Source organism: Cajanus cajan, chromosome 6 (assembly GCF_000230855.2).
Source record: "Cajanus cajan strain Asha chromosome 6, NIPB_CcT2T_4, whole genome shotgun sequence".
Classification (NCBI taxonomy): Eukaryota; Viridiplantae; Streptophyta; class Magnoliopsida; order Fabales; family Fabaceae; genus Cajanus; species Cajanus cajan.
Genome location: NC_138522.1, coordinates 61,570,967 through 61,581,570, shown reverse-complemented (window position 1 = coordinate 61,581,570; position 10,604 = coordinate 61,570,967). Strand labels below are relative to the sequence as shown.

The 10,604-nt window shown below is 32.2% G+C and overlaps 1 protein-coding gene across 1 annotated transcript; it reads left to right on the top strand.

The window, feature by feature from the left end:
- The first annotated feature begins 350 nt into the window (after positions 1 to 350).
- Positions 351 to 8,939, top strand: LOC109796182 (putative LRR receptor-like serine/threonine-protein kinase At1g67720). Its single transcript, XM_020355848.2, has 15 exons — positions 351 to 647; positions 1,329 to 1,863; positions 2,265 to 2,770; positions 2,949 to 3,081; positions 3,279 to 3,350; positions 3,460 to 3,528; positions 3,602 to 3,673; positions 3,757 to 3,825; positions 4,468 to 4,622; positions 4,708 to 4,946; positions 6,429 to 6,555; positions 6,623 to 6,691; positions 6,837 to 7,023; positions 7,165 to 7,300; positions 8,076 to 8,939. Exons 1-15 carry the CDS (start codon positions 560 to 562, stop codon positions 8,409 to 8,411), a joined length of 2,793 nt encoding a protein of 930 aa, XP_020211437.1. The 5' UTR covers positions 351 to 559; the 3' UTR covers positions 8,412 to 8,939.
- Positions 8,940 to 10,604: the final 1,665 nt, after the last annotated feature.

Sequence of the window (10,604 nt, the reverse complement as noted above, 5' to 3'; positions counted from 1 at the left end):
AATATTATAAAAAAATAGAAGATAGAATAGGAAAGTAAGTAATAAATATTTTTGAAAATTAAAATATCAATCATTTCCTTAAGTCCCGTGCAAAACTTTAAATAATTATGAATAAAAAATGGAGGGAGTATTTACTTAAAAAAAAAGAAAGTATTTACATATTCTTTTATATAATTATATTGTAGTTTTTAAGAGTATAATCACTTAATTATATTATTAATTTTTGTAATAATTAATTTAACAAATGAAAACTTATGAAAAGTATTATTATTTTTTAAATATCTCACGTCTTTTGGTGACATTATTTATTGTTTTATTTACTTTATATATGAGGGTGCAGATTGGGAGAGAGTGCGTGAAAGAGTGTTGTTTTATGCCATTATCAACATCTATTATTAGTGGAATGCGACTAACAGTGAAAAGCGATACCAACTTGTGTTCTGCTATCCTCATCTCCCTCTCTACCGTATAGAAACTGAGACTCACTCACTCACTCTCTGCATTGGCTTTGCTTCACCATTTTTACGGTCTCATCTCAGCAAAGCCACACACTCTAGAAATGGAGAGTACCTCACTCTTCTTCGTATTCTCTCTCGCTCTCTCGCTCTTACTTCTCTTGCATTTTTCCTTCGCTCAGATAATGCAAGGTATTTCTCTTTCTCCATTCAACTCTCTCTCATTGCCTTTTCTTAACTCCAAACCTTTTTAGCTTCACTACTTATGCTTGCACTGCTAATGGCGTTTTCTTTTTGTATTTGTCGTGGTACTTTGTAATCTGACTCTGCTTCTCCGTTCGTTGGTATTTCAGTTTGATTTCGTCTCTATGTTTGCCCTAGCTGTTCTTTCGATGAGTATTGAACTTCTGAGAAGTTGCTTTTATCTTTATTTTTCTAAAACTTTTCAAGTCTTTTTGGTCTATTCTTCAAATCGTGAGGAGCAAAATGGATTTGTTTACCTTCCTGTTTTAGAGAGATAGCGATGATTATTGACGCTTTTGCTCAGTACGCACATTAAGCAAAAATTAGTAAGATCTAAGCCTTGATGATGTTGATTTATACTGGTTCAGTTGGATATAAGATCGGTTAAGATCAAGTTTTATGATGGTTTAATGAATCTTTATATCCTACCTTTTCACAAACTTCTTCTAATTTGTGGTTGCTTAGAAAATGTTTAGTAGCTTCAAGTTTTTGCTAGAATTAATCTCTTGGATTTTCGGCATAATGTTTTTTATGTGATTTATTTTGTTAGTTTTATTAGCGTGCTAGAGCTTGGAGGTAATTGGATTCATTTAGGCTGTTACGAGTAACAAAATATGTCATCTTAAGCAGGTTTTGTAAGTTTGGACTGTGGTGGTTCAGAAAAATTCACTGATGAAATTGGTCTTCAATGGACTCCTGATGATAAGCTTACTTATGGTGGACAAATAAGTACTATATCAGTTGCAAATGAGACACGGAAGCAATACACAACACTACGACACTTTCCTGCTGATTCCAGGAAATACTGCTACACTCTTGATGTTGTCAGTAGGACTAGGTACCTACTGAGGGCCACCTTCTTGTATGGGAACTTTGACAATAACAATGTTTATCCAAAATTTGACATTTCTCTTGGGGCTACACATTGGTCTTCTATTGTTATATCTGATGCTAATAGTATAGAAATGCGAGAGCTTATATTTTTGGCTTCGAGTCCTACAGTGAGTGTGTGCTTATCGAATGCAACAACCGGACAACCATTCATATCTACACTTGAACTTCGGCAATTCAATGGTTCAGTTTATTATACAGAATTTGAGGATCAGTTTTACCTCAGTGTCTCTGCAAGGATAAATTTTGGTGCAGAGAGTGATGCTCCAATTAGGTACCTAAGTACCTTTAGCCATTCTATATGTTGCTTCATAATCTGTTATTGTACAGATTAATATTTTAAAGAATTTGTTGTTAAGTGTGTGAATATGGATTAATTTTGATGCACAGAGCGTGTAAGAGTATTACGTGATCAAACGACCCATATGCTACCACTTGTTTGAAAAACTGTAAATACAGATACAACACCCTTTCATATAGATATACATATTCACTAGGTAAAATCATGATTATTAATTGATTGTAACGGTCTTCAACTTTTCATAACCAAGAACCACTTCACGCATTATTTCTCTAACTTTGTACTCGACTACATGTGTAGTTAGTGTCTTATATTGTGGTTTTTAAAGCATTTTTTTTTTGTAGTTTAAGATGTTAATAATTCTGCTATTTCAGGTATCCTGATGATCCTTTTGATAGAATTTGGGAGTCGGACTCTGTGAAGAAAGCTAATTATCTTGTTGATGTTGCTGCTGGAACCGAGAAAATTTCTACAAATGCACCAATTGATGTTAACAGAGATGAAATGCCACCCGTGAAAGTGATGCAGACAGCTGTAGTGGGTACAAATGGATCTCTAACTTACCGGTTGAACTTGGATGGTTTTCCTGGAACTGGTTGGGCATTCACCTATTTTGCAGAGATTGAGGATTTGGCTCCTGATGAATCCAGAAAATTCAGGCTAGTACTTCCTGGCCAGCCTGATCTTAGCAAGGCTGTTGTAAATATTGAAGAAAATGCTCAAGGGAAATATCGCCTCTATGAACCAGGATTTACAAACATATCCCTACCCTTTGTGCTCTCTTTTAGATTTGGCAAGACATATGATTCTTCCAGGGGACCTCTCCTAAATGCCATGGAGATAAATATGTATCTGGAAAAAAATGGCGGTTCTCTAGATGGTTAGTCCTTAATAAGAAGCTACCTTGACTGTATGATGTGCTTTTTGGCTAACTTGCAACTATGTAGAGTAACTATTTAATAAGCTTTTTTGTTGCAATGCCAAGTGTTACCAGTTAAGTCTCGTTTAGACATTAGAAAATTATAATTTATGTATTATGTGAAATGGACGTTTTGCAGGAGCAGCTATTTCAAGTCTACTTTCAGACTACTCTGCAGCAGACTGGGCCCAAGAAGGTGGTGATCCATGTCTGCCTGTTCCATGGTCATGGGTCCGATGTAACTCAGATCCACAACCAAGAATAGTTTCAATGTAAAGGTTAATCTTTTTTTAGGTTTTAATTTGGCCTATGTGTAGATTCCTTCTCTTTCCCAAAAAAAGAGAAATGAGGAAAGAAAACTGCAGGTTGCTTCTGTTAAAGAATGTTATTGTATATTGTATATGTTTCAAAAATAAAAAGAAATGCAAGTGATCTTATGATTGTTATTTTGTTTTCTTGGTGGTGGCAGCTTGTTATCCAATAAAAATCTGACAGGGAATATTCCTTTAGACATCACCAAATTGGTTGGTTTGGTTGAACTGTAAGTTTCATCTTAATTTCTAATATTTCTGGACTGGGCTGTCAATGTCTCATGTTTGATCCATTAAACTTATATTGTGGTAGTGATATGATTTAATCCTTGGATGCAGATGGCTAGATGGAAATATGTTGACTGGCCCATTACCAGATTTTACTGGATGCATGGACTTAAAGATCATGTAATTCCTGGTAACTTCTTCCTTTTGTCGTGTTATGTATTATTTAGCTAATTACAACCTTTTCCTTTTGCAGTCATCTTGAAAACAATCAATTGACAGGCGGGCTCCCAACCTCTTTAGTGAACCTCCCAAGCTTGAGGGAACTGTAAGCTGTCTAAAAATTTTATATATGATTTATACTTTTATTTTATTTCAACATAATTCATATTATCCTTATGATATTTGCAGGTATGTGCAAAATAATATGTTATCTGGAAAAATACCATCAGATCTTCTGAGCAAGGATTTGACTTTGAAGTGAGTACAATTAACTTTCAAACCAAAACACAAGATGAGACCATGCAACATTATCACATAAAAAAATGGAGAGAAATATCGGCAGGTTTCATCATATAGGATAATTGATAAATATGTAACTAGAAAATGTAACAATCACGGTTTGATAGTTTAAGAATTATTTAGGAGAAAACCTAATTGTGTACTTTCATTTTTAATTTTTTTTAATTTATTGTCTTATACTATTGGTTACTTTTGGCATGTCAATGGACTAATACAATCACACTTTCTTTCCCTACACTTTTTCTTGTATTTTGTTCTTTCATATCTACCCTTGTCTCTTTCTTTAGATCTTTCTCAATTTTTTTTTTTTGGTTTTTGACTCAGCTGCATACCATGTTGCTTTGATTGCTTAGATATAGAATTTTAGAATCTATCGGTGTACACAATATAAAAAAGTATCTATCAGTTAATCTTCTTAGTAATATTGGAAGTTACGTTCTATCAAGTATAGTTTGGTATGGTTGAATTTTTGTCTCCTTGGAATTAAATTACTTTAAATATATTTCTTCTAGAACTTTTATTTTTTTGTTGCAAATTTTCTAATTCATCTTCACCATATTTACGTGATAACCACTACTATTTTCCTTTCATACTCAACAGCTACTCTGGAAACATTAATCTTCACAAAGAAAGCAGAATAAAGGGCCACATGTATGTTATTATTGGTTCATCAGTTGGGGCTTCTGTTCTACTCTTGGCTACTGTCATATCTTGCTTTTTTATGCGTAAAGGCAAGAGGAGATATCATGAACAAGGTGGAATTCTAAACACTGCTATTTATTGTGTCTGTCTGATATTTGAGATGATAGAACATGGTTTATATGTTTACACTCTTCGTAGACCACATTGATTCTCTCCCTACTCAAAGGCTGGCTTCTTGGAAGAGTGACGATCCTGCAGAAGCTGCTCATTGCTTCAGTTTTTCTGAAATTGAAAATGCTACAAATAAATTTGAGAAAAAAATTGGTTCTGGTGGTTTTGGAGTTGTATACTATGGAAAACTCAAAGATGGAAAAGAGATAGCAGTTAAAGTTTTAACCAGTAATTCCTATCAAGGAAAGCGAGAGTTCTCCAATGAGGTAACCTGCATTTTGTAAACCTCTCTTTAAGCATTCCACTATTCCGGCATTGAACTGTCTCTTGTTATTTTGTTTGTGTCCTTTTCATTTTTTGATATCTGGGATTTTGTTTTGTTTCGTGGATGTAAAACAGATTTATCAATAATTGAACTAATGCATGGACCAACAGAAAGTTGTTGCAGGGAACCCTGGCCTTGAGAAATAAAAGTTGGTTGCGGTCTAATTTACAGAAATGTTTTTAATTTAATTTAAAAGAAACAATGAGTGGAAATACTGACTGTTAGTCTGCTACGTATAAACTAATCACCTTAAAACAGCTTATTTAAAATAAAAATAAACCATTTGTTAAACCATGTTGTTAAACAGGAAAGAAGGTTGCCCATGCAGAAACCTGCAGCATCTTTTCTGATAGTTATCATCCGAGGCCAACTGTTGTCATGAAGTGGCAGCATGGTTTCACCAAGTGCCTGAGTAAATTTAGATGTCGTGAAATTGTAGAGAACTTTACAATATCGCACTTGTCTTCCAGAAGCATACCCGTATGTTGTAGGCCAATTATTAAACACAACCTGGTGAATAGGAATCCATTACCAAACATTTGTAGTATACTATTGTAAACTAGATCTGCATTACAGAGCTTTGGCTTACGGACTGGAACCAAGTGGTACCATGAAGTTATTTGGTACCAACAATAATCTTAAAGTTTTCTGTCTATATCAATCTATGAAATTAGAATGGTCTCTCCGAACTTGTTTGGGATGATGGAAAGAAAGGAATTGACAAAGGAGGAATAAATTTAAGGTTGAAAGTCAATTACATAGGTTGAGAAGCCAAGAAAATGAGATCAAACCAAATGGGGAGAGCATTTTACAATTTTACAATAATTCCATAAAGTCTAGCCCTCCAAAAAAAGATAGTTAAGAGAAAATAAAAAATGAGCTTGCAATATTTTTTGTAGGATTTCTGCTTTCTCATCATTTTCTTTTCATTTTTTGACATCTGAATAAAAGTAGGGAAGTTAGTCCTTGTTTGTTTAATGATTTCAGTAACAGATTTTTTGTTTTTTAAAATTTCTGTCTCTTCAGTACATTTGAAGGTATTTTTGTTCCCTGAACACAGTTTTGCTTTCTAAAAGTTTATCTCTGAGCAATTGAACATAGCACTTGAAGAAAATAGAAGAGTGACAAAACATCTCCTAGATATTTTTATGTCTTTTGGTTTCTAACAAACTTATTTGGAAACAATTTTCAAAACTTAAAATAAGTTTTGGATGAAAAATTGATTGCTGAGTAGCATGGAATTGTTTTACCCAACAGTTTTTAAAATAAAAAAAGTGAGAAGGAAATCAAACAAACTCTTGTATCCCATTTTTTTAATTTTCTTGCTTCTCTTATTGTTTCTAAATAAAGCATAAAGTAGATAAAATAGTTGCAATTTTACTGAACTCTATTATAATTGAATTGATGTTTTTCTTTGATGTAGGTGACTCTTCTTTCAAGAATACATCACAGAAATTTGGTACAGCTTCTTGGGTATTGCCGAGATGAAGAGAATAGTATGCTTGTTTATGAGTTCATGCATAATGGCACTCTCAAGGAACATCTTTATGGTAAGCTTGCATGATTTAAATCAAGGAGAAGAAATCCATATGTTCAATGATGTCTAACTTCTTGCAGGCCCGTTAGCGCATGGACGGAGTATCAATTGGATTAAGCGCCTAGAGATTGCAGAAGATGCTGCCAAAGGTTTACGCTTTATGAATTACTAGTATTAAGCTAATGCATATAAGAATATATAATTAGTTATATTTCATCTACTTTTCTGATTGAATGGCCATTCTGTTATGATTAGTCACACGATATTAACTGTATTATTCTCATGCTTGTTCAGGGATTGAATATCTTCATACGGGTTGTGTTCCTGTCGTTATCCATAGAGACTTAAAAAGCAGCAATATTCTTCTCGACAAGCACATGAGAGCCAAGGTTTCAGATTTCGGTCTTTCAAAACTGGCAGTTGATGGGGTTTCCCATGTTTCAAGCATAGTTCGGGGGACAGTAGGATATCTGGATCCTGAGTAAGGCCTTTATCTATTTTCAGTGAATTTGTGTGTGTTTAAACAAAGTTTATTGTGTCTTGATCTTGGTTGGATGACAAAACTCAAATTCCCTTTTGTCTCCGTAACATCAAACTTTCCTTGAAACCTTTTTCTGGACAGGTACTATATTTCTCAGCAGCTGACTGACAAGAGTGATGTTTATAGTTTTGGTGTAATTCTTCTTGAACTCATATCTGGTCAAGAAGCAATATCGAATGAAAGCTTTGGGTTAAATTGCCGAAACATAGTCCAATGGGTAAGTTTTGATTTGTCTGCTTACTGCAAACACAGAATTTTGGATGGTGTATAAAGAAAGTCTTAGTGGTTTTTTTCCCCTCGCATGATTTGTATAGTATTTAATTCTCAACGTTAATAGAGATTCTACCTCGACTAAAATTAAGACCAAAATAAAAATATATGTGGGGGAATTTTCACTTTATAAGTGAGAGACAACCCTTATTTTTCAAGTTACTTTGTAGAGTTAAATTGGATCCAAAGTCATATTTCTGAAATAAAAACATTAAAAACAGTAAGCCATGTTAACATGCACAATAATGCATGATAAATTTATGAAGTTGACGAGCTATATGATTCTTTTGGATCTTTATATTCTGTTCCATGTATGCTTGTTATTAAAACAAAATTAACTTCTTCCCTATAATTAAGCTTGCAATATTTTCAGACTATAGACCACTGAATGAACAATATAGACATAAAGACCAGCCACATTCTGGTCCAAACCTACGTTTCTGAAAAACACTGCAAAAAGTAAGTCATACTAACATGCACAAGAATGCATGTTAAATTTATGAAGTTGACGAGCTATATATGATTCTTTTGAATCTATATTCTGTTCCATGTATGCTTGTTAGTTGTTATTAAACAAAATTAAATTCTTCCCTATAATTAACCTAGTAATATTTTCAGACTATAGACCACTGAATGAACTGTAGGCATGAAGACCAGCCTCATTATGTTAAATTACATTTAGATCAACTAAATTTTGGTTGCCTACATCAATGTTTTGACAGGCAAAATTACACATTGAGAGTGGAGATATACAAGGAATTATCGATCCCTTGCTGCGGAATGACTATGACCTACAATCAATGTGGAAAATAGCAGAGAAAGCATTGATGTGTGTTCAGCCCCATGGGCATATGCGGCCATCAATTTCAGAAGTTCTAAAGGAGATCCAAGATGCAATATCTATAGAGAGACAGGCAGAATCATTAAGAGAAGGCAATTCAGATGATATGTCAAAAAATTCTTTTCATTCTTCCGCGAACTTGGGTTCAATGGATCTAGGTGGAGCTGAGAGTTACCTGTCTATTGATGAATCAATTACGCAGCCAACAGCAAGATAGATCTCTCTTGTAAACAAAAGCAAGTTTTCCTTTTCCCTTTTCCTCTCATTACTTCTTTCTGTGTGGAGGCCTTGTTCATATGTGGTTTAGTGATTGGTGCCCCCTCCCAACCAAATGCATGTGAACTGGAGTTAATGCGTTCTGCCTTTGCAATCACCGATGGCATTGTATACATTGAATTGCCACTCGACTTGTTTGTTTGCAAAGCACCAGGGAAAAAAGCGTGCTGCTTTAGGGATGTAGGATTTCAATTTTGAAGGGAAAAAAATATTGAAAATTTGCTGTTTGGCAGGATGATAACTTAAGACAGTGAAGGGCTTCCTAAAAGTACAGCTGAAGGATCAGGAGAGCGTAGGTAGTAGTGATTGAATCATGCTTGATGTAGAAAGTGCAGAACATTACTATTTGTTATGAAAATTTAGTAAAACTTGCACGAATTTTATGTTTACTTTTTATTGGATAATTATATTAAGTTCATACGTGGGATAAATAAATTACAGAAGTTATTCGTCCCATGTCATTGGCATATTAGTTTTGTTGACAAAAATCGTAACAATAGTTATTTCCTTCAGAAAGAAGTCATGGTAAACCAATGATCTCAACCAAAAGTTGATTTAGCAGGTTGTAATTGTTTTTAGAAACAAGTTCAATCGCTTTAGATGAAAAAAGATAAATAAATAAACAATGATCCTGATGTTGTAGAATTGGAGCGAGATGATTTTAACATTGGGCCAAATCTCATTGTCGGCCCAGAACAATCTAAAGAGTTGGAAATTATTTTTTGCACACCTTTCTTTTTTCCCTTCTATTTGTACAGCTCAACACTTATTTTATTTTTAATTATTAATTTACCCTATGATGTCTTTGATTGTTTTTGCTTTGACTTCTTAAAAAATAATTGTTGCAGAAGTTCAAGCCTAGAAATTGAAAACTTATATGAAAGGATGTGGCTATTCTAAAATAAAAGTAACGTAATTTCATGATGATAAAACCAATAGTTGGTAATCAACTGTCTAACATATACACAATTCATTATGAATCCAGGTGTGATGTAAATAGTTTTTTTTATTATTAACAATTGAAATTGTTTAATTTATTCTAATCAGTAATCCGGACTAATATGTTTTTTTTTTATATTTATCATAAAAATATTTTAAAAATTAAAATCTGTTTTGAAAAATACTTATTCAAACCAATCTTTAACTTATTCATACCGATTCTAAAATGGTTAATGTATTTATTTAATTAATATTTATAAAATAATTTTAAATTGATTTAATTTTTTACTTAAATATAATCTTGACTTATTTTTTTTTTTTTTTTTTTTTATTGAGTCTCATTTTATATTTTGATAAGTTCTTTTAAGAATTGGTTACATATTATCTGGTTTACTTGATTAAAAGATGGTTTTAGAATCATATTTTATTTTCTTATAATTATAATAAATTTAGTAAGTTTTATAGAGTTCTTCTTATACATCGTTTTTATTGATCATCACATTATTTTACTGTGAGTTTTTGAGTTATTCTTACTTATAAAACTTATTAATTTTGTTATCCCAATTATTATTAAAAAAAATGTTATATCTTTGGAGAGTTGCACATTACATAAATAAGTTTTTTTTTGAGGGAGTTACATAAATAAGTTTTAAAAATAATATTACATGTATCATATTATTAAGATTTATGATTATACAAATTCAGAAATTAATGACTCCTAATTGATTGTGAAAATGAATAATTTTAACCAACGAGAAGAAAGAAAAAAATTAAAATAGGAAATAAATATTCACTATTTTGAAGCTTTTAATTTCATCGAAAGAATATACAATTCATCTAAAATGAGGAAAGTATTTTGGAAACAACAATAATCACATTATTTAAATAGAAAATGATTTAAATATATTTATCGTGTAAATTTTTTATTTTTATATTATTATCTAATTACAAACGATACTTTATATTAAAAAGAATTGACTTTCATAATAGTTATTTTAAATATTATATATACTATGAGTTCAAATTTATTAATAAAATAAAAAATTATACTCTAATACATGTATATAAAAAAATTAAACTGGTATAAATAACAAAATTGAAGGGTTTTTAAAAATGAAAGTTTTGCCCATAAATTAAAGAGCGAGCAAAGGAGTTCTGATAGCAATTAAAGAAGGAACCGCAGAAGCAGGAAAAG